General features: G+C 42.6%; 2 protein-coding genes across 4 annotated transcripts; one reads left to right on the top strand and one right to left on the bottom strand.

Annotated features, from left to right (window-relative positions):
• Window positions 1-1607: 1607 nt before the first annotated feature.
• Window positions 1608-11198, bottom strand: ZC2HC1C (zinc finger C2HC-type containing 1C). The gene is made up of 3 exons (XM_043472581.1): window positions 11053-11198; window positions 8912-10259; window positions 1608-2571 (listed from the first exon to the last, which is right to left on the bottom strand). The coding sequence occupies exons 2-3, from the start codon at window positions 10238-10240 to the stop codon at window positions 2308-2310; spliced, it is 1593 nt and encodes a 530-aa protein (XP_043328516.1). The 5' UTR covers window positions 10241-10259; window positions 11053-11198; the 3' UTR covers window positions 1608-2307.
• Window positions 11199-11299: 101 nt separating this feature from the next.
• On the top strand, window positions 11300-20989 carry ACYP1 (acylphosphatase 1). Of its 3 annotated transcripts, none has more exons than XM_043472582.1 (3): window positions 11300-11605; window positions 16485-16582; window positions 20570-20989. In XM_043472582.1, exons 1-3 carry the CDS (start codon window positions 11440-11442, stop codon window positions 20783-20785), a joined length of 480 nt encoding a protein of 159 aa, XP_043328517.1. In that variant the 5' UTR covers window positions 11300-11439; the 3' UTR covers window positions 20786-20989. The 3 variants fall into 3 exon arrangements, with proteins under 3 accessions (XP_043328517.1, XP_043328518.1, XP_043328519.1); XM_043472583.1 differs by lacking the exon at window positions 11300-11605 and adding an exon at window positions 15940-16075; XM_043472584.1 differs by lacking the exon at window positions 11300-11605 and adding an exon at window positions 16055-16168.
• The last annotated feature ends 3355 nt before the right edge of the window (window positions 20990-24344 follow it).

Raw genomic sequence — 24344 nt, 5'->3', positions numbered from 1 at the left:
TTTATAGCGTCTACTTACTAAAGGTTCTTGGATACAGTAGTATAACACAGAGACATTAACAAGCAGCATTTATTTATCCTCTGTCATCCTCTGCTATCCAGGAAGAGACTTAGAAAAAGTGTTCTTACTTCTTCCCAAAGATCCAATCAAGCTAAATTTAAAAGGCTAATGGATATTCCTGTTGTAATCAAGGCCTAAACATTTTGAGATAGAAGGGAACACTAGGGCATTAACTATTGTTTATCTCTCTAGCAGCATAAGAAAGTGCTCCCCACACACACATTCCTTCTTCCTGGAGGCCCCGGCCTGTGACCTTGTAACATCATCCAGGGGTCCTGACCAGACAGACAAGGCAAGTAAGTGAAGCACGGGGATGGGTGCTGGTGCTCTCTCTGCTCCGCCCCGTCTGGAAGGAGCAGCTGGTTCTGAACCCCATTCGGTGCTGAGCAGAGCTGCAGGCCCAGGGTTTCCAGAACTTCCAGTTTTTCAAAAGATGCTCCATATCACCGTTTTTAAATGTCAGATTATACTTTTAATGCTGTGTCAGTCAAAACACACCTGTGAAGCAAAGCAGTCTACAGGCTACCACTTTGTGACCTTGGCCACCACTCATTCTCATCATCTATTGCTTTTACCGTCAAGTGTGAAACCTAAAAGTGGGTACCTTGTTAAACTTGCCAGGGAACTGTATATATTGGGTTAAATATCTGGTGTTTCTCTGTGAGGTTTCTTGAAATGACCAACCAGAGGCCCCATTATGTTATACCTCTTTTTCTTTGTAACAGGAAAAGCATAAAGCATTATATGCTGTTTTTTAAAATATATATGATTTTGTTTTCAGCCTAGTGTCCAGCAGCTTCACAGCTAATGCCTTAAAGATGGGCATATCAAATTGGTCTGATCTGTTGGCCCAGCCACTTGGCGGAAGCTGCAGAGGAAACGGAACAAGAGTGAGCGGCCGTCTATAGTTAGTAAACATGGCTTTATGGTCTGCACAGCGCCCTTTGCCTGGACCAGCTTCGTTGACTTTTCTCCAGTATTTTAAACTAACAGTTTAAGTAATGCTCTCAGGACAGTAATCTTATTAGTATTTCAGATTTGTTGTGCTCACTTCATTCTACCTGAACTGATATTTCCCCCATCAGACACTGCCTTATCACTTCTCCTGTTTGACAAGTCTGAAAGTGAAGTCACTCAGTCGTGTCCAACTCTTTGTGACCCCATGGACTGTAGTCTACCAGGCTCCTCTGTCCATGGGATTTTCCAGGCAAGAATACTGGAGTGGGTTGCCATTTCCTTCTCCACTGACAAGTCTAGGACTCACTGATTTTATGATTTAATTTTAAATTCCCCAAACCTATTTTTTCAATGCCTAATTATGAAGGTTACTTGCAGTAGGCACGATTCTGCTGAGAAAATTTTAGATCTGGCATCTTCTCCTTCAAAGTTTACTTTCTAGAAGAGAGGTTTACTGTGATATAATCAGTACAGACATGTGACACTGAAATGTCCCAGCTTGCTTTGAGGGTACATTTTGCTGCGTCATTTTAAAAGTCATCAAACCAAACTGATTTGAAAGCAGAGCGCTAGCAGCAGCTGAAACTAAAGTTCCTTCCTTCCTTTTTTTTTTTTTTGACATATGAAATCCATTAGAAAAGAGACACAGTGTGCTTTCCCCCATCCCTACCCTGTAAAGTACATAAAGATGAGGTTCCCTTTATTACACAGCCCAGCATGGGGAGGGTTTAGGACATACTGGCGCCCTAACCTGACATACTTGCATTGACTTTCTGCCAGGAGCATGTACCAGGGAGGTCATTTGCCTTAGAGCAGAAGTGTATTTTTTATAAGAGATGCCATGCATGATCCTGTGACACCAGTGAGCCAGCTTCTTACAAGAACAAGAAGAGTTAACCGGAACCACAGACATACATGCAGAGGCAGTGGCAAGAAGGCACAACAAATGCAGGCACTTAAACTAGCACAAACCACAATCAGGCTTGCGAGAAGAGAGCTTTAATGTAGCCTGCTCACTGCTCTTAAGTTTCTCCAGCCATCAGTTCTCAGAGCAATTACATCAGGCACATCAGCCGGAGGTGGAGATTTAATGGGAAGCTGAGGCCTCCTTTTGCATCTTGCTGCTTAGCAATGGGTCTCTCTTTCTTCACTGATCTCAGCTCTGTAGGCAGATCTGGGATATGTAAAAGTTTTAGTTCTTTCTGCTCTGCATCAAATCACTCTACTACTTACTGCTTGTGAGACGCAGAAGCCTTCTGGACCATCGAGGAGGTTTCCACTGTGGTCTGCTCAATTGTAGTGCTTTCTTGGAGGCGGAGGACGGTTCTTGATGGTCTTACACTTGGGGATGTGCCGCTCTGCCACCTTGGGAGCAAACTGGCGGCTACAGTGAGGGCACTGAATATAGTCTGGATTTTCTACAGGCAGGATGGGAGGCAGGTCTGAGGGGTTTCCACCTTTGGCAATCACCTGCTGGAACTCTCGAGCCTGACGGAGGGTACGGATGAAGGATTCATGCTTCTGTCTCCAGTTGTTCTTCCGAGGAGGTTTGGCCTGTAAGTTGAAGAAAGACTAATCATTTAACTTGGTGTCTAGGTCATCCCTTTCCTGAGTCTCCGTTAGAATTATAGTAAGGAAGTTAAAAGGGTGTTAATACACAAGGTCAAAGAGAACAGGAAAGGAGCAACAATAACTGACTTGCCAGAGTGGAGATACTTAAACCTAAGGGCCTGCAAAGGCAAATATCACTGAGAGACAAGCTGGTTTTCCCTGAGAGGCTTAATGCTTGGAAATACAGGTAGTGGAAAGGGGGAGGTACAGGGCTGAGAATAGGCTGGCTCCCATGGCTCCTCTCCACCTTGCAAATCCAAGGGCCCAGCACTTCCGACACCCTCTCTGGAGAAATTGAACAAGACAGGTTTCAGACTCAGGATATCCAGGCACAATGGAGAACAGGGTTATCTAGGAGCTGAAATGGGATTAAGGGCAAGTTGTACATGATATACTGTGTCCCCCACCATCCTCCAGAGTACCAGGCACACTGGCACCCTCATAGGAGACGAGATTTCTCTGGATGCATCAAGCAGTTGATAGAGAAGTTGAAATGCTGACTCTGAGCAACCGCACTTAACAGGCTCACTGTTTGATAACCCTAATATGAAAGCCCTCAATCAACAAGCCCCACTTAAGCTTAAATATGAATGGACACACAAGGATCACTAGACATTTGAGTAAAGCTCTGACTTTAAACTTTGCTGACTTCAGACTATACTACAAAATTACAGTCATCAAGACAGTATGGTACTGGCAGAAAAACAGAAATTTAGACCAATGGTACAAGATAGAAAGCCCAGAGATAAACCCATGCACCTATGGGCACCTTATTTTTGACACAGGACACAAGAATATACAATGAAGAAAAGACAGTCTTGTCAGTGGTGCTGGGAAAACAAGACAGCTACGTGTAAAAGAATGAAATTAGAATACTTCCTACCACCATACACGAAGATAAACTCAAAACGGATTAAAGATCTAAATGTAAGACCAGAAACTATAAAACTCAGAAAAAAAGCAGAATACACTGACATAAATCACAGCAAGATCCTCTATGACCCACCTACAGTAATGGAAATAAACAAAGGAGGTCTAATTAAACTTAAAAGCTTTTGCACAGCAAAAGAAACTATAAACAAGATGAAAAGATAATCCCTCAGAATGGAAAAAAATTAGTTATAAATGAAGCAACTGACAAAGGATTAACCTCCAAAATATACAAGCAGCTCAGGCAGCTTAATATTAGAAAAATAAACAACTCAATCAAAAATGGGTAGAAGACGTAAACAGATATTTCTCCAAAGAAGACAGATGGCTAAGAAACACATGATAAGTTTGCTCAACATTGCTTATTAGAGAAATGCAAATCAAAACTACAACATATCACTTCACACTGGTCAGAATGCTCTATCTCTGTGTTCAGTCACATCCAACTCTGCAACCCCATTAACTGTAGCCTGCCAGGCTCCTCTGTCCATGGGATTTTCCAGGAAAGAATACTGAAGTGGATTGCCATTTCCTCCTCCAGGGGATCTTTCCAACCCACAGATTGAACGGAGGTCTCCTGCATACGCAGGCATATTCTTTACCACTGAGCTACCTGGAAAGCCAGAATGGCCATCATCAAAAAAATCTACAAACAAAAAATGCTAGAGGAGGTATGCATAAAAGGGAATCCTCTTGTACTGTGGTGGGAATGTAAATTGATACAGCCACTAGGGAGAACAGTTTGGAGATTTCTTTAAAAACTAGGAATAAAATTACCATATGACCCAGCAATCCCACTACTGGGCCTATGTACCCTGAGAAAACCACAATTCTAAAAGATACATGTATCCTAGTGTTCAGTGCAGCACTATTTACAGTGGCCAGGACATCTAAGCCAGGAAGCAACCTAGATGTCCCATCAACAGATGAATGGATAAAGAAATTGTGGTACATATATACAATGGAATATTTCTCTGCCATAAAAAGGAACAAATTTGAGTTGGTTATAGTGAGGTGGATGAACCCAGAGCCTGTTATACAGAGTGAAGTAACTCAGAAAAACAAATATTGCATATTAACACATATATGTGGAATCTAGAAAAATGGTACTGACGAACCTATTTGTAGGACAGCAGTACAGACGCAGACATAGTGAACAGACTCGTGGACAAAACGGGGGAAGGAGAGGGTGGGAAAAGAAGAGAGCAGCACTGAGACACACGCACTACCACGTGTAACACAGAAAGCCAGCGGCATCTGCTGAAGGATGCAGAGGGCCTAGCCGGGTGCTCTGTGACAGCCTGGCTGGGCTGATGAGGTGGGAGGTACGGGGAAGGTTCAAGAGGCAGGCTGTGGCTGACTCACGCTGATGCGTGGCAGAAACCAGCACAACACTGTAAAGCAATCATCCTCCAATTAAAAATAAATTTTATTTAAAAGTTATAATATCAACAAATGAGTATTAGAAGAGATTTTGTCTGTGAAATGAGAATATATATATATTATGAAAAAGTAATGAGAAAACCAGAAGTAACTATTATATATTAATACTGTGCTAACTAAAAAACAGAGCTGTTGTACATAATGTCAAAAAATTACTCAGAAAAAAGAATTAAAATGGAAGGTAGAAAACATCAGAAAATTAGAAAGCCAAACTAGAAAATCCAACACCAACCAATAGGAGTTCCAAAAAACAGGACAAGGAGGAAATTATTAAATAAATAAGACACTAAGCAGTCCTAGAAATAAAGGTCCCTACCCTTGAGATTGAAATGGCCTATGCACTACCCAACACAATCACTGTAGAATTTCATATTAAAGAGAGAATCCTATAAACTTGGATAAAAAGCAAAAATATATAGATTTCATATAATGGAGAAGGAAACAAAATGGCATCAGATTTCTCAACAGTAACACAGGATGCTAAAAGCTAGTAGTAAACTATCATAAAAGTTCTAACAGAAAATAATTTCCACCTCGAATTCTCTACCTGGCCAATTCATCAGTCAAAAATAAGACCATTGTATAGATATTTTCATTCATCCCATGACAAGAAAAAAAAACATGCCTCCATTCACCTTTCTTAATAAGCCTCTCCAAAGCAAGGAGTCAAGCAAGAAAAAGGAAGACATAAGATGCTGGGAACAGAAGAGAAGCAAAGAGAAGGTTCAAGACAACAGGTCTGCACCAGGCCTGGGGAAGAACCAGTCTGGACTGGAGTAGGAAGAAAAAAACGGGAGGGAGGTTTCGGAAAGAACAAGTCAAATGGATAGACTATGAGAAATGTTTGAGCAGTTACAAAAACATTAACTGGTGTCTGAACCTGGGAGGACCGTTTAGGGGGAAAAACATTTGAGATAGGTATGTAGGAAACCAAACAAATTAAAACATGAGTCAATTATTAACTCAGTACATGTGGGCAGGGGCAGATTCTGTTCACTGAACAGTGAGCAAAATTTATGTGATTATTATCATATAAATAGCTGACTACTGGTTTAACCCAAAACTGTGATTTCACTACAACAGAAGGACAGAAGTGGGAGGAGAGGGGATATGAACCTACAGTGTCCATAAGTGGAGGTGAACAGATCATGTGCAAAACTGATAAATCAAAAAAATAAGTATATTAGAAATAGACATTCCAGAAGAGTCACCTATCAGAACTGCCTGTGGGGGACAGATGAAAGGTGAGAGAGGGATGAGGCAGAAGACTGCTGATCTGCACTACAGGTCACTTAGGAATATGTGATTTTTTAAATGTATTCAAATATTAGATGAAAATAAAAGTTAATATTAAAAAGGGGAAAAAAGGCAAGTAGCTACTTGGTGATGAATACAGGAAGAGATGTTATCAAAAGGAAAGGAAGGATCCATCAGGAGAGACAAGGTAAGAGAATCAGTGTTAGAGATGGCATCTAGCAACCTTTAGAATTAAGGAAAAGTTCCTCAACCATATGATACTCACACTTTAATTCTTCATTGTACTGAAGTTCATTCAATTAACACTTATGAATCACAAAGCACAAAGATGTAGTCTCCTACACTCAAATGCACGATGTACAGTAGAGAGACCAGAAGTACGAGTCTATTGGGAATTATGTGAATAATAAAGGAGAGAAGAAAAACCATCTATTCTTGTGAGTACACAGAAGGAATGACAGACACAAACCACTCAGCTTGCAGAGGCACCAAGCTTTGGGAAAAGACTCAGGACAGTCAAGGAGGGGAGTGCATCTCAATCCAGATACTTTCTGCTATGGTATCCTCAACACAACATGTTTCCTCAAACAAGTTTCCACAAAGCCAGGGCATCTAATCTCAGAAATCCAATTGTTTTGCTTCATTGCTATGCTATTTGGGAATTTAAGAAATACAAGATTCTTTTTGGCTTTGGCCAGAAATAAACCACTGCAGTGGGACAAAGAATTCCCCAGTGGATTATTGGGTTGACCAGAAGGAAAACAGGAAAGAACAGGAACCTGTGATCATATCATTATCTGCAAGAGCAAAATGTTGACTTCTCATTGGCAACAGGATTTCAGGGAGACCATCGATAAACATAGAAATGACTTTCTTGTAGTCATTTCCCATACTAAAAGAAATAACTCTAACTGCAAAAAACATGTCTTAACAGCCATCACATAAATGTGAGTTTTTAAAGGCCCCACAAATACACACATAAACTATAAACTGCCAATGGACAAGAAGTGCTAGCGCAGCAGTGGGGAGGGTTGGAAGGAAATGAAAATAGAATAATGCTTTCAGAGTTTAGAGACAGGGCTTTGCGATCATGTGGTCTAGGCTTTCCCACATTTTGGTCATTTGCAGACCACTTTCACTTTATCCTCCTTACTATTTTTCTTTAAAGTCAATATTCCTAGAAATCAAGGGCTTGTTTTGGTTTACTTGCCTAATACACATTAAAATTACTAAAATAAAAAGTGTTTGTCAGCATGCCATACTTTGAGAAACACTTACTTACAATCCCAGTGGTGTAACCTTGACAACGTATAACCAGACAATCTTCTCCTGATCTGACTGTCCACATGTGCTTGTGAAGTTCTCCCAAACGTATGGAAGCGTCTTGAAGTCACTTTTTACAACCTAGTTATTCTACAGTTAGGAATGTTCACCAAAAATAAAGTCTGCTATCCCAGAAAAAAAATCACCCCTAGGCATATATCTGAAGAAAACCATAACTCAAAAAGATACACACAACCCAATGTTCACAGCAGTACTATTTACACTAGCTAAGACACGGAAGCGATCTAAATGTCCATCAACAGAGCAGTGGATAAAGATGCAGTACATATACACAATGGGATATTGCTCAGCCATAATAAAAGGATGAAATAATGCCATCTGTAGCAATATGGATGGACCTAGAGATTGTCAAAATGAGTGAAGAGAAAGCCAAATATGTGATACCACTCATGTGTGGAAATTTTTTTTTAAATGGTACAAATGTGCTTGTTTGCAGAACAGAAATCAGAGTCATGGATGTAGGGAACAGACTTGTGGTTGCCAAGGAGGAGTTGGGGGTGTATAAATTGGGAGACTGGGATTAAGATATACACACTACTGTATATAAAATAGATAATAAGGACCTGCATGCAGTACAGCACAGGAAACTCAATACTCTGCAATGACCTATCTAAAGACGAGTGTGTGTGTATAGACATAGAGATATACCTATATATGACTGATTCACTTTGCTATACACCTGAAACTAATACAACATTGTAAATCAACTATACTCCAATAAAAATTATTTAAAAAATAAAGTCCTCCACCTTTAGATTGTTTATACTCTAAATGGGGAGAAAAAGAATTCCAAACTTAATCATGTGTTTCATGTATATCAAAATTAGCCAAACTTGGAAAAGTAGATAGAGTTCCAGGAGTGGTAACAAGTCCTAATTTGGGGTGATGGCAGAATATATTATAAAGAATGAGGAATTTTGTCAGGGTTCATTCTCTTAAATTTTCTACAGTAAGTGTTTATTACTTATATAATCAAAATGACATATTTTTTAAAGTCTAGATTTTGGAATCATTCTGACCCAGATTTATATGTGGCCATTTAAAGCTGTTTGTGATCGTAAGCAAATTAACCTGAAACTTGATTACTGAATTGATAAAATAAGATAATGAAATCTTCACAGGGCTGTAGTGAGGAACATATGAAAACCTCCCATCACTGTGACTGGCACACAGTAGTAATCAATAAATCAAATGTGAATTCTTTCTCCCTATAAGATACATGACATCTTTCTAAAGAAAATGGATGAGGACATAAGAGGCTCTTAAAAATGATCCCCACTCAAAGGCAAATCCATAAGGCCCTTGTTACCTTGACTGAAGCTGGACCCTTCCAGTTCAAGTACTGCTCTAGTTCTGTGCCCTTGGCCCGGGCCCTGGAGGAGTCAAACACTTTCCTCTTGGAACCCTGCATCCTGCGGCAGATGCTGGAGTGTCTCTCCAGCCTGAGCAAGAGAAACTTTCGGCCACAGTGGCTGCACTCGCCCAGTTCTGGCTCTTCAGTGGGACATCTGGAGCCTGAAGAGTCTGGTGCCCTGGATGAGCTAGAATTGCTGGTGTATCTCCGCAAAGTGTTGAGCGGTGCTTCTGGAGCTTGAGAAAACTTCTCCTTCAATGGCCCTGAGACTGGGTCTCGGATTTTGTTATTGCTTACCACCAGTATTTCCCTTTTGAGCTTCTGAATTCTATAATCAGAGAAATGGAATGGACTAGAATTCTCTTCAGATTGTCCCCAAGTTTCGTCTTCTCCTGTGTCTCTGTTGAAGACCTCCTCAGACCCGAATGCTGGAGAGAAGATAGGTTTGTACGTGGTGATGCTATTATCTTTAACTCTTCTCCGGGAGAGCACCATTCTCTGTAGCTCTCTTTTTTCATTTTCCTCAGCCTGTTCTTTTTCCTTCTGGATCCTTCTGAGTTCCTCCTCCGTCTTCTTCAGCTTTTCCCTCAGAAGAGTCTCTTTTCTGCGGATTTCCTCCCCTAAGCTCTCCCCTGCAGCTTCTAGTCTTTGGATTTGCATCCACTCTGTCCTGCTGGCATTTGCCATGACCCTTTCCTCCTGAGTGGCAGCAACTGGACCAACCATCAATGAATTCACCCAGTTCCTTGAACCAAAGCTACTGTACGAATACTTTCTTGGCTCAGGGGTTCTTGGAGAAGCGTTCTGGTCCCCATCAGTGCCAGCCTCACCTGTACTATGGGACTTCCGATGAAACACTGGTTTCAAAGGGTATGCCCGGTCCACCCCCACTCGCTTCTTTGTCAAGGGGATGAATTCCTGGTCATTTGTTTTGGGATACCGGGACCGAGAGTCTGATGTGTAAAACAAACCCTTGGCTTGGCCCTGGGGATTGCTCCTTAGATCGTGCTGGCTCATTCCAGCACAGTGGGGATACGAATAGCTCTGGGCTTTTGTGCAGGTGTTCCACTTGGGGTGAGTGTAGAGATTATCCAGCATCAGTTCTTGGTTACTCAAAAGCTTCTGCTGGAAATTGTTCCTCGGGTGCCCTGCAGAGGACCGCTGGGAAGAGTCACTTTTTCTATAGGGGTCTTGCTTAGCTGAATGGAGCTCTGGAGCATCCCTTTTATTATGTGGGAGCATAACGCCCATAGGCAGAGGCAACGCCAACTGGAGACCAGCCATTCAGGGCCTGGACTGAAGCCTAGGGGAGAGTTAAACCAGACATATGTGAGGAGTTTGTCTGAGGTTCACCTCCACTGCTAAAGTATAACTGTTTCTACATCTGCCTACCCACATTTTCCCTTAGACTTTTTAGGGACACTGGTGCTGGGTCCACCAGAGCTTTCATTCAATAAGCATTTGATGAACGCTTACTGTGTTCTGTGGGTGCTTATTAGGTTCTGAGGATAGAAAAAGGAGTGTGACACAGGTGTTCTAGCCACCTACCTTTCCTTTATATCACTATCAGTCTCTGCCATACACAGTGATGCTCCCGCACACACAATAATACACTCCATAGCAGATGGAAAGAGTTACTGGATTGAAAGTCAGTTTTTAGGCCTGTGAAACAGGAGAAGCAGCTTCCCCTCGCTGGGGATTCGCCCAGAGTTACAGGACTGGAATTCGGGGGACGCAGGACTCTGAGTCCAGCCCCATCATTTTATAGGCGAGAAAACTTCAGCCCATTGGTAAGTGACCGGCACAAAAACTCCCAGGGCTTCCCTCCTGCTGGAACCGAGCTTGATCCTAAAGAGCACAGAACCGGTTCAGGGCATGCAGCAGGTGCCTGGCTGCCAAACCCTCACCCAAGAACCACACGATCCGGCCACCGCGGGTTTAGATCGGAACGCGGAAGTTGCGTTCTGTCCTGGAGGGTCATCCGGGACGTCCCCGACTTGTGACTCCGCTTCGGGGACAAGCCCTCGGCTCTTCAGTCCGTCGGGCCTTTGGGAGATCAAGGCGCTGACCCCATGCCTTCCCGCCCTTCCGCGTACCTGAGGCTCTTTTGGAGGCGGCTCCCGCTCAGGGGAAGCCGCAGGATTCAGGCTTCCTGACCACACGCCCTCCCGCAGCCGCCGGCCGCGCAGGCGCTCTCAGAGGGCGGCTGTTATTCCCGTTGCCTGGAGACGGGGGCACGTGCTCATGCCCAGCCCAGCCCCACCGCTGGGTGGCGGAGGGGGTGGGGTGGGGAGGGGGCGTGCGCAAGCGCAGTCCGCGCACCCGGGGCCGCCGGGGCCGCGGGCGCGGTCCAGCAGTGTCACTAGACGGGGTGTCCCGCCAACTCTTCAGCTCCGTCCAGCCCTGCCCTTGGGGAACGTGGGTAGGGGGTGGGAGAGGCTCTTCTGGGGCTCCATCAAAGAGCTTGTATTTTGCCCAGAGCGATGCTCTCCGATCATGGGGTGTGCCCTTCTCTGGCAAAAGACGGAGCGCCTAGATCCGCCCTCCGGTCAGTCTGCCGCAAGATCCCGGTGTCGGCCCTCCTCTTAGCGGGAGTGGGCATGCTGATCGCCTTTCTTGGCACGCTCGGCTGCTTGGTACGGGCCCCAGGTACGGCTGTCGACTCTTTCTCCATGCTTTTCCTCGCACAAAGTTTGGAGCTTGCGTCAGATTTTAGCAACTCCGCTAGGTTTTGCTACGCAGTCTCTTTCCGGGGAAGTTTTTGTAGCCAATCTCATTATTTTGATATTATGTTTTCCTCTCATGTGGTAACTCTGGCCCTGTCTTCTTAGGGCCCAAGAATGACTCAGACAAGTGTAATGATAATGAAGCTAACCACCAGATCCAAAATACTCAGTGTAACCTGGTTTCAACCCTAAAGATATTCCATAACTCGTTAACATCAAAAGAGAGTTTATTTGTCTTCATACTTCAGTTCATTTGTGCAAGCTGTTTGAAACAGGCAGCTTACTCTTTTTCCCTTGTAACTACTTAAAAAGATTCATGCACATGGAAAATAATATAGACAGCAGTGGTCAGTATTGCTACTTCAGCATGTCATATTGCAGTTTTTACATGTTATAAATTCCTTGGTGGCGCTCCAAAGCAGTCTTTTGATGCCCTGTTTTCTCTCCTAGTTGTCTCTCAACTGCCTTCTCTGTGTATGCATTTCCAGACGTTTCTCACTCTTTTCAAGGTCCCAATTATCTCAGCATGGGGCTTGCCTGTCATTAACTCCCAAAGCTCCTCTTTAGCCTGGCAGAATTTCCCAGGGTGCCTCCTTCCATCTTGACTTTTTTCCATCTTGTTTCTGAGGAAGAAAAAATCTTTGTCTTTCCTTGAGTTCTCTTGACTTAGTCCCTTTCAGTACCTTCCAGGAATTGACTCACCATACCCATCTATCTTGTTAACTTCAAGTTGTATCCATCCACACACTCTTCTTTGGTTTTAAAATATGCTTAGCTTTGCCTTACAAAAATAAAAAAAAAAAAAGCTTAATTTCCCTTGACCTCACCTCTCACCTTACTGTTCCAATCCTTTCTCCTCCACAAGACTTCTTAATAGAAAGCTTTACATTTGCTGTCCCCACTTCTTTGACTCTCCCTCATTGTCTAGTCCATTGTGGTCTGGTTTCCTCGTCTCCGCTTTTAACTGGCCAGGCTACCAGTGACCTTCCAATGACCCTAAAGACAAAAGCTGCTATTTCTTCAGCTTACTCATTTGACATTATTGATTTTTTCTCTCTGTTGGAACTCTCTTCTCACTTGCTCGTCTGTGCCTTCTTGGTTTCTTTTTTCATGTCCTTTTTCCATCTTCTTTCATATTCTTGCGTTTACATCTTTTCCTCACCTGCCTCCCAAATATAGTTGTTCTCCAAATCTTATTTCTCATATAAATGCAATTTCAGACATTCTCTTTCATAATGATTTCAACCAAATGCTGAAATTTCAGTTCTCACCTGTTTCAATGGCATCTAGCTTAGTTCTCTCCCTTAGTTACAGACTCAAGTTTCCAAATGCCCACGTAGCACATGCACATGAATGTTCCTCGGGTATCTCAAAGTCAATATGACAGAAAACAAACTTGTGATTACCTCCCTATTTCCCAAGCCACTTCTCCAGTGTTCCCTCTCATGCTGAAACATCAGTCATCTTCCACTCCCCCCTATTTATCACCCCTTCTCTCTAACTGGTCAGCAGGCTCTGTTGAATTTATTCTGCAGTGTCTTTTATATATGTCCCTTCCTTTTCATTTCTCCTACCCTAGGTGAGTTTCTTCACTTCTCACTGGGACAGCACCACTCTCCTGCTATACATCTGCTTCTTTTGGCTGTTCTGAGTCTTCACTGTGTTGTGTAGGAGCTTCTCTAGTTGTGATGTGTGAGTTTTAGTTTCCTGACTGGGGATCAAATGTGTGTTGAGAGGTTAACCAGTGGGTTCCCAGGAAAGTCCCTATCCTAAATCCTAAATACATCTGAACCTATCATTCTCCTACCCAGTGGCTTCTTCTTTACCTACAGGATAAAGTTGAAACATGCCTTGCCTCCCCAGAGTCAACCCTAGCTGTGTTTTAGGGCTACCTGGAAAGCTGTTTTTCTGGAGGGAAGGCCTGGGTATCAGTCTTTTGTAAACTTTCCCCCAAAGTCCTAATGTACAGCCAGGGTTGATATATACCCAGTAGTATATCAGTAGTATATACTGGGTAATATACACCCAGGGTCCAGCCACATCTGACTACTTATACTCTCTTACCTCAGTGGCCTTACTCCAACTCCATGTACTGGAAGGTGGTAGAACATAGCATTCAGTACAGAGTAGGCTCTGTACTCAGACTGCTTGGAACTAAATCCCAGCTCCATCACTTATTCTTTGTGGTTGTGTAACCTTGGGTAATATGCCGTTTCCTCCAAGAACGCTTTCCCAGTCTTGCCAGCCAGAAGGAATCTCTCTGCTCCTTTGTGCTCTCATAATATTTTTTGTCACAGGGCTGGCTTGTCATGAGCTCTCAGTGGATGTTCATGGAACTGAATTCTCATGTTGTGCATTGCATTGTCATCATTTGCATGCATATTTGTCCCTTACCGAAATAAAAAGCTCTTTAAGGACAAAGATTATATACCATCCATCTTTATATATTCTACAGTGTGTATACATGTAGGTAGTCAATAGTTTAATGCTACAGAGAAACTAGTTTTTTTTTTCCATTTATTTTAGAAACTAGTTTTTTTTTTTAATAAATTTTAAAGAGATAACATCAGCCAGTTACTCTGTTCAGCATTATTTTCAAATATTGCCTAGCATGACAATTCAATCCAGTTTCCAACCCCACTCCCACCCCCACACCAGCACTGAGGTCATATGACTCTGCAGGATCTGGACCCTCACTTTGTAGTGGAGAACTAATGGAATAATGAATCTCCATGGCCTGCAAATCCATCTCACCTTGCCAAGTCTGCCAACCTGGCATATTTACACATGGAGTCTTATGGAGGGATGTAAGGTGCACAGCACTCCAAAGAGCAACAGTAAGCACCACAGTTTACCTTCATTCACATTCTTTATGTATATGTGTGTATATATATATATATATAAAACTTTTTTTGTTTGTTTATTTTTGACTGCACTAACTCTTCATTGCTGTGCTCGGGCTTTCTCTAGTTGTGGCAGGTGAGGGCTACTGTCTGTTGCAGTGCAAGGGCTTCTCATTGAGGTGGCCTCCCTTGTTGCAGAGCACAGGCTCTAGGCACTTGACCTTCAGTAGTTACAGCACGTAGACTCAGTAGTTGTGGCTCTCTCTGTGGCACGTGAGATATTCCTGGACCAGGGATCAAACCTAAGTCCCCTGCACTAGCAGGCAGATTCTTATCCACTGCGCCACCAAGGAAGCCCCATATGCATTCTTAATCATAGGATATCTGGATATAAATGCCTGCAAGGTGACCTTTGGGTTTCCCTCATGGCTCAGACAGTAAAAAGTCTGCCTCCAGTGCAGGAGACCTGGGTTCAATCCTGGGTGGGGAAGATCCCCTGGAGAAGGAAATGAAAACCTACTCCAGTATTCTTGCCTGGAGAATTCTATGGACAGAGGATCCTGGTGGGCTACAGTCCATGAGGTCACAAAGAGTCAGACATGACTGAGTGACTGATACACACAAGATGACCCTACTTTTAACAATCATCACCCACAACTCCCCTTGACAATTCCCTTCTCTCCCTAAAGAAATTCATGCAACTTGGTCACTTGGCTTAGGTTGACTGATTCAGTTGTGATTCTGGAGCCCTGGTTTATTTTGTTTGTGCTTGTGATTAGTTGCTTTCGATAAGCATTGTTTAGAGTTTTCTTAGTAAGGTAGACTTACTTAGTAAGGTAGACTTAGTAGACTGGTGGGCAGCTTCCAGAATCACAGTGGGAGAAATAACCTTGCATGCGACCTCCTATACTCTTGCTGCTGCTACCAGTTCCAGACTTAGGCATGACCCAGAATTGGAGGAGAACTGAGGAAAAGGGCAGAAAAGTTTTATGTCTTGAATTTAATTTTTTTGTTTTGTTTATGATGTTTAGTGTTTGTCGTCCATCTCTGTCTCCATAATTTAAGCTCCTCCAATCCAGGGATCCTTTCTGTTCGTTAATGTGTGGCAAGCACCTAGAACTGTGCCTGGCACACAGAGGCTCTCAGTAATTATTTACAGAATGATTGGATTTATCTCAAGTGTTTCTTCGTCTTCGTCCTTCTCCCCAAGAGAAACTTTAAAAAAAAAAAAAAAAAAAAGAGGTGCGCTTAGTGACCAAGGTAGGATGAGGACTCGGTCAGTGGAGTCGTGGCCGAGACCCTGGACAGATCCTTCCCAACCCGAGGATCGGGCGCTCCTAGACACGCGCCTCCCGAAATCCCACCCTCTAGGCGGGCTCTGGGCCGAGCGCACCGTGCGTGATTGGTCGGTGGAGGTGATGGACAGGAGAGACGGCGAACGAGGAGCCGCCCTCTAAGCTTCCGGGCGCAGCGGTTACGCGGCTGAGGGGTGACTGTTGGCCTGGTGGTCTGCCGGGTAGTCCCTAACGCTTGAGAGGAAGACAAGGAGGGTGAGCCTGGGATAGGGACCCGGGGCGTGCCCATGAGTTCGATTAGCTCTCAAATTTAATAGGAGGGGGTGCTGGCGGCAGCGTGGAAGACAGGTCTGTGGGAAGAGGGAAGGATGGAAAGGGAGCGGGACCGGGGATGGGTTGTAGGGAGGTAATTGGATAAGCAGGTAATTGCCCCAAAAGAGGCCTCTGTGGGCAATCGCGACCCGAAGCTCCCTTGCAGGTGTCTTCCTGTTACTTCAGACACCCGCGCTTATACGTATCCGAAGTACGGGCACCTTAAGGTCAGGGAGAGGTCGCAGTGGTTAAGGATGTAGAGGTATGGGTGTGACTCTTTCTGCCTAGGGATTGGAGACCCTGGAGTAGGATAATGAGCCCTTTACTTTTCTGCTATCCTGGTCTCTGACAGGTTTGAGCATGAGCATGGCAGAAGGGGATACCCTGATATCAGTGGATTATGAAATTTTTGGAAAGGTGCAAGGAGTGTTTTTCCGCAAGTACACTCAGGTATGTGGCCTACCTACCTTATCAGCATGGGAACAAGAGACATGTTCCCGAAAAATATTCTTTGGAGAAGCTGGCTCTTTGGTAACTGAATGGCAAAGAGGTGGTTTGTGGAAGAATAGGTATGAAAATGCTTTGCAATGGGTAAACCACAACGCAAATGGAAGCTTTTCTGTGTGCATGCATGCTCAGTCGTGTCCGACTCTGCAACTCCGCAGACTATATAGCCTGCCAGGCTCTTCTGTCCATGGGATTTTCCCAGGGAGAATACTAGAGTGAGTTGCCATTTCCTCCTCCAGGGGATCTTCTCCACCCAGGTCTCTTGCATTGGCAGGTGGATTCTTTTACCACTGAGTCACCTGGGAATCCCTACTGGAAGCTTTGTCTGCTGTTATTATTGGTCTAACAGTGCTATTGAGTACCAACACACATATGGATGAGCTTCTCTTTTACAAAGAGAAAGGGCTTCTCCAGTTCTCCCTATTGGGGCATCATCAAAACAAATCACAATTCTTACAGGAAAGTTAACACTGATCAGAGATGACATTTAAATGACTGTAATTTATGTAACTGCTTCCTCTGTAGCTGTTGCATTTTCTTCAGACCTTTTTTTCTCTTCAATCCTCTCCCATTCCTCTACTTAATTCCTTAATTATGCTCATTTTAGGTTTTAAAGAACAAGTACCTTTTCCAGGGGAGGACTTCCCAGGTGGCTCAATGGTAAAGAATCTGCCTGCCAATCCAGGAGATGTGGGTTCTATCTATTCCTAGGTCAGAAAGATCCCTTGGGGATCCCTTGGAGAAGGAAATGGCAACCCACTCCAATATTCTTGTCAGGGAAATCCCATGGACAGAGGAGCCTGGAGGGCTACAGTCCAAGGCGTCACAAAGAGTTGGATACAACTTGCCGACTAAGCAACAACACCTTTTCCAGGTGAACTTTTCTAATGAAAATACTTTATTCATTCCAGGGTAAGTAATAGTAACACTGAACATGGAGCCTGGTATTACTATGACATATTAGTAATTGAGAGGATGAACAGACTATTGACAGCCTCTGCCTTGACTTCACTAATCTTCCCTAATGACAAAGATGAAATCTTAGTTTGCCTTCTGTCTTCTATAGGGGAGTATCAGGCTATTGCCTTCCCAGTGTATCTCCAACCCCAAAGATAATGAGTTAAGACTGCAGAACTTGCCAAAGCCACTTAAAAGTTCAAACCTGAATCTTTGAAATGTGAATGTTAAGTGTCACTACCTCTTTTTCCAATGATTTGCAAATCAGTTCCTCCTGGCCCCTGCTCATATATGAGTGCCTGTTGGAAGAAAAGAATTACTGAAAGTCATAGCAAGGCTATATTTCAGATAGCTTTGCCTCCAGTCATGTAGGGTAGGCTTCTCTGATAGCTCAGTTGGTAAAGAAGCTGCCTGCAATGCAGGAGACCCCGGTTTGATTCCTGGTTTGGGAAGACCCCCTGGAGAAGGGATAGGCTACCCAGTCCAGTATTTTTGGGCTTCCCTTGTGTCTCAGCTGGTAAAGAATCTGCCTGCAATGCGGGAGACCTGGGTTCGATCCCTGGGTTGGGAAGATCCCCTGGAGAAGGGAAAGGCTACCCACTCCAATATTCTGGCCTGGAGAATTCCGTGGACTATATAGTCCGTGGGGTCACAGTCAGACACAACTGAGCAACTTTCACTTTCATGTAGGGTAAGTTCCTGTGGCTTAATAAATGGGTTAAAAATTAATGAAGATTAATAAAAGTTGTTGAGGGAAAAGGAGCAGATGGCAGGAGAGCCCATCTTTATAGCACCTCCCACCCCTCAATGTAAAGAGATAATAAAAGAATGCAGAAAAACAATTTTTAAATATTTATTTATTTGGCTGTGGCGGGTCTTTTAGTTGCAGCTCACAGGATCTTTGTTGAGTCCTGCAGATCTTTTGTTGTTGAGCTAGGACTCCCTAGTTGGGGTTGGGGGGGGTGGGGGTGGGTCGTGTGTCTTAGTTGCTCTGGGGCATGTAGGAAATTAGTTCCCCTACCAAGGATCAAACCCGCATTGCAAGGCAGATTCTTAACCACCCTACCACCAGAGAAGTTTTCTTTATCCCTGTATTATTTATTAACTCCTGCTCTAATCTTTGTTATTTCCCTTTTCTGCTTGATTTGAGTTCAGTTTGCCCCTCTCTTTCTAGTTTCTTAATGTGGAAGTTCTAGGTTATTGGTTTGAGGGTACCTTTTTTTTAGATTGAGACTAGAATTGGTGATTATAATCTTTAAAATGTTTGCAGATGACTGTTCAAGAGGAAATATGGTTATGAGGGAGGATCAGCTCTTGGGAATTTTCTTAGGAGAAAGCACTACTTGCTTGTTTAGATCTATAGTCAAAGCTGAACATGAGTCAGCAATATTGTGTTACCATTTAAAAATAAGAACAGAATCCAGTGCACAGATAAAAAGCCATAGGAAATCCCTATTCTCAACATCTGTCAAAGTTGGGAGTGTTTTGTTTACTCTCAGGAATTCAGATAAATCACGCTGCAGTTTAAAGTATTGAACTATTATAACCTCCTGCTCAAAACCTCCACACAATCATTCTTATAGCAAGTTACCATATAAGGTAACTAAGAACGAGGCACAGACCACTCCCCTGGGTTTACATGAAGTAGAAGAGAGTGCAGTTGTTGCACAAAGTCAGTGGGACATGGAGTCTTAGTCAAATCCGTTCTCTATTCTTTTTTAATGCTTCAATCTACAACCCTTAATCATGTTGTAGATATCTCTTGTTTTTCTTGATTCCTTAATTTCCTCCATATCCTTTAAACTGTTATTTGACCGAAGCCTCTTTTGTTCATTATGGAAACATGTCTTTGCTTTGAACATAACTGATTTGATGAATACTTCAGTTCCTCATCAAACATACTTTTGCTCTGCATAACATTTTCTTTGGCCAACTCCAGCAATGTCCCATATTTACTAGATCACTAGTCCAGCATTTGGACATGCAGTCCTGTTAACTCCCATTTTCTTTTGTAATCCAACTCCTTCTATTTAGATAGACTATAACAAACAATAACTTTTATAAATCCTTAGTTGGAAATTTTACAAAAATAAAATTGCCTCTGAAACATTGCTACTTTCCCCCAATTTTCAGTTATTTCACAGTTAATGCTTTATAGGAAAGAACAATAAAAAGTCTAAGAAAAGAGCAGTTACAATGATTAGATGTTTTTCCTAAGCTTATTCAACATTAAAGGCCTTGTGATTATTTAGACAGAAGAAAGTCAAGTGAAAACAATAGTTAATGTGGTCTTATGAAATGTAGTTGTTTAGAGGCTGATCACCAGCAACTTTTTCCTTCTCTCAGAGGATGAGAGAAAATGGGCTTTGAATGCAAGGTAAAGACCTTGGATTAGACTGTTTCTTTACAGTGAGAACAATGGAATGATTTGCCCAGGAAATTGTGAAATACTCTCTAATGATCTTTAAAGATACTTAAGTCATTGGACACTTAATGGACACTTAATCATCTGGGTTTGTTTAGGTATGGTCTTGGCTAAAGAGAAACAGAAGGATCGGATAACTTTATGCTTTTTTCTATTTAATATATCTATTAGATTCTTGATTAGGAGAAGGAAAATGAACAAGATATATACCAGTATCCTAACAAAAATCAGCCTTACAGAATCATTTTGAAAACATCTGATTTGGTCTTAAATCTTTAGTACTTAATCAAATTGACTACGCAGTGAAAAATGCTGGTGCCTGGGTTTTATAGGGTGGAAGAAGGAAATGGAGTCAAGTGGTCAACACTTCACATTAAGATCAGCAATGAGATTCTCCTTGCTGTAGTTCTGTTTTGACTGTTCTGGACAATATCAAATTAGTTTCAGTGGCTTGATTGTAGGCCAAGGTTCTGGCAAGAGACTGTAGTCTCGCTTTGTTTTGTTCAGTCTCACTGGATTTCTCCTCTTTGTCTTTTTCTTTCCCTTAGGCTGAGGGTAAAAAGCTTGGATTAGTAGGCTGGGTCCAGAACACTGACCAGGGCACAGTGCAAGGACAATTGCAAGGGCCCACCTCCAAAGTACGTCATATGCAGGAATGGCTTGAGACAAAAGGAAGTCCCAAATCGCACATCGACAGAGCAAGCTTCCACAATGAGAAGGTCATCGTAAAGCTGGACTATGCAGATTTCCAAATTGTGAAATAATGGCCTGCATTTAAATTTTCCAAGATACTGAGTGGTTTTGTTTTTCATTGTTAATAGAGATAGAACTATTCTGTGTTCAATATTAGAATTTGTCAATAAGTTATTTTAGCATGTTACTTGCTGGTTACTGTGTATTATATGTGTGATGAAAAGAATTAAAACTATACACAATTCTAATCAATAAAAACAGAACCTTCTGTGTAAGATACTTCTTTTCTTTTTGATGAACTTCATTTTGGGCAAAATAAGAGGCATTTACTCTGTGAACATCTTTGGGAAGAGAACTTTGAGGTAACTTAAGGAAGTCTGAAAGAAAAAGCAGTTACTTTTACTCATTTCTTTTTAATAGTTTCCACGAAATTTTCTTCAGGAAATTGTACCTAATAAGAACAAAAATCCTGGGACTCCCCTGGTGGTCCAGTGGCTAAGACTGTGAGCTCTCAATGCTGGGGCCCTGGGTTTGATCCCTGGTTGGGGAACTAGACCCCACATGCCACAACTAAGACCTTGTGCAGCCAAATAAATAAATAAAAATAAATATTAAAAAAAAACCCAAAATCCTAAAGTTCAATTTGTTAGCTGTCCAAATGATATCTGGGTTTCCCTGTTGGCTCAATAGTAAAGAACCCGCCTACCAATGCAGGATATCCCAGGTTCAGTCCCTGGGTCGGGAAGATCCCCTGGAGCGGGAAAAGGCAACCCACTCCAGTATTCTTGCCTGGAGAATCTCATGGACAGAGGAGCCTAGCGGGCTATTACAGTCCATGGGGTTGCAAAGAGACACGACTGAGCACAGCACATACACAAATGATATCTTGGACTAACTATTTTAAATTTTCTGGAGTTTCTGCTGTCATTTCTGTCCTCCAGGTAAGGCATTCACATAAACTGATGCTATGGGTTAAATTATGTTACCCTCCCACCCCTGCCAAATTCACATGTTGAAGTCCTCTCAATACCTAAGTATGCGACTACATTTGGAGAGAGGGCCTTTATAGAGGTAATTAAGATTAAACAAAAACAATACCCAGTTGTGGATGGGACTGGTGATAGAAGCAAGGTCCAATGCTGTAAAGAGCAATATTGCATAGGAACCTGGAATGTTAGGTCCATGAATCAAGGCAAATTGGAAGTGGTCAAACAGGAGATGGCAAGAGTGAACATTGACTTTCTAGGAATCAGCGAACTAAAATGGACTGGAATGGGCAAATTTAATTCAGGTGACCATTATGTCTACTACTGTGGACAGGAATCCCTTAGAAGAAATGGAGTAGCCATCATAGTCAACAAAAGAGTCCGAAATGCAGTACTTGGATGCAATCTCAAAAACGACAGAATGATCTCTCTTTCCAAGGCAAACCATTCAATATCATGGTAATCCAAGCCTATACCCCAACCAGTAACGCTGAAGAAGCCGAAAGTGGAACGGTTCTATGAAGACCTACAAGACCTTTTAGAACTAACACCCAAAAAAGATGTTCTTTTCATTATAGGGGACTGGAATGCAAAAGTAGGAAGTCAAGAAACACCTGGAGTAACAGGCAAATTTGGCCTTGGATGAAGCAGGGCAAAGGCTAATAGAGTTTTGCCAAGGGAACACACTGGTCATAGCAAACACCCTCTTCCAACAACACAAGAGAAGACTCTACACATGGACACCACCAGATGACCAACACCGAAATCAGATTGATTATATTCTTTGCAACCAAAGATGGAGAAGCTCTATACAGTCAGCAAAAACAAGACCTGGAGCTGACTGTGGCTCAGATCATGAACTCCTTATTGCCAAATTCAGACTTGAGCTGAAGAGAGTAGGGATAACCACTAGGCCATTCAGGTATGACCTAAATCAAATCCCTTATGACTATACAGTGGAAGTGAGAAATAGATTTAAGGGACTAGATCTGATAGACAGCCTGATGAACTATGGACAGAGGTTCGTGACATTGTACAGGAGAGAGGGATCAAGACCATCCCCATGGAAAAGAAATGTAAAAAGGCAAAATGGTTGTCTGAGGAGGGCTTATAAATAGCTGTGAAAAGAAGAGAAGCATAAAGCAAAGGAGAAAAGGAAAGGTATTCCCATCTGAATGCAGAGTTCCAAAGAATAGCCAGGAGAGATAAGAAAGCCTTCCTCGGCAATCAATGCAAAGAAATAGAGGAAAACAACAGAATGGGAACGACTAGAGATCTCTTCAAGAAAATTAGAGATAGCAAGGGAACATCTCATGCAAAAATGGGCTCAATAAAGGACAGAAATGGTATGGACCTAATAGAAGCAGAAGATATTAAGAAGAGGTGGCAAGAATACACAGAACAACTGTACAAAAAAGATCTTCATGACCCAGATAATCACAATGGTGTGATCACTCACATAGAGCCACACATCCTGGAATGTGAAGTCAAGTGGGCCTTAGAAAGCATCACTACGAACAAAGCTAGTGGATGTGATGGAATTCCAGTTGAGCTATTTCAAGTCCTGAAGGATGATGCTGTGAAAGTGATGCACTCAATATGCCAGTAAATTTGGAAAACTCAGCAGTGGCCACAGGACTGGAAAAGATCCGTTTTCATTCCAATCTCTAAGAAAGGCAATGCCAAAGAATGCTCAAACTACCGCACAATTGCACTCATCTCACACGCTAGTAAAGATGCTCAAAATTCTCCAAGCCAGGCTTCAGCAATACATGAACCGAGAACTTCCAAATGTTCAAGCTGGTTTTAGAAAAGGCAGAGGAACCAGAGATCAAATTGCCAATATCCGCTGGATCATCGAAAAAACAAGAGAGTTCCAGAAAAACATCTATTTCTGCTTTATTGACTATGCCAAAGCCTTCGACTGTGTGGATCACAATAAACTGTGTAAAATTCTGAAGGACATGGGAATACCAGACTACCTGACCTGCTTCTTGAGAAACCTGTATGCAGGTCATGAAGTAACAGAACTGGACATGGAACCACAGACTGGTTCCAAATAGGAAAAGGAGTACTTCAAGGCTGTATATTGTCACCCTGCTTATTTAACTTAAATGCAGAATACATCATGAGAAACGCTGGGCTGGAAGAAGCACAAGCTGGAATCAAGACTGCCGGGAGAAATATCAATAACCTTAGATATGCAGATGACACCACCCTTATGGCAGAAAGTGAAGAAGAAGTAGAGCCTCTTGATGAAAGTGAAAGAGGAGAGTGAAAAAGTTGGCTTAAAGCTCAACATTCAGAAAACTAAGATCATGGCATCCAGTCCCATCACTTCTTGGCAAATAGATGGGGAAACAGTGGCTGACTTTATTTTTTGAGCTCCAAAATCACTGCAGATGGTGACTGCAGCCATGAAATTAAAAGATGCTTACTCCTTGGAAGGAAACTTATGACCAACCTAGATAGCATATTAAAAAGTAGAGACATTACTTTGCCAACAAAGGTCCGTCTAGTCAAGGCTATGGTTTTTCCAGTGGTCATGTATGCATGTGAAAGTTGTACTGTAAAAAAAGCTGAGCACTGAAGAATTGATGCTTTTGAACTGTGGTGTTGGAGAAGACTCTTGAGAGTCCCTTGG

This window comes from Cervus canadensis, chromosome 6 (genome assembly GCF_019320065.1).
Source record: "Cervus canadensis isolate Bull #8, Minnesota chromosome 6, ASM1932006v1, whole genome shotgun sequence".
In the NCBI taxonomy this organism is placed as follows: Eukaryota; Metazoa; Chordata; class Mammalia; order Artiodactyla; family Cervidae; genus Cervus; species Cervus canadensis.
This window is presented reverse-complemented; position numbering and strand designations above follow the sequence as displayed.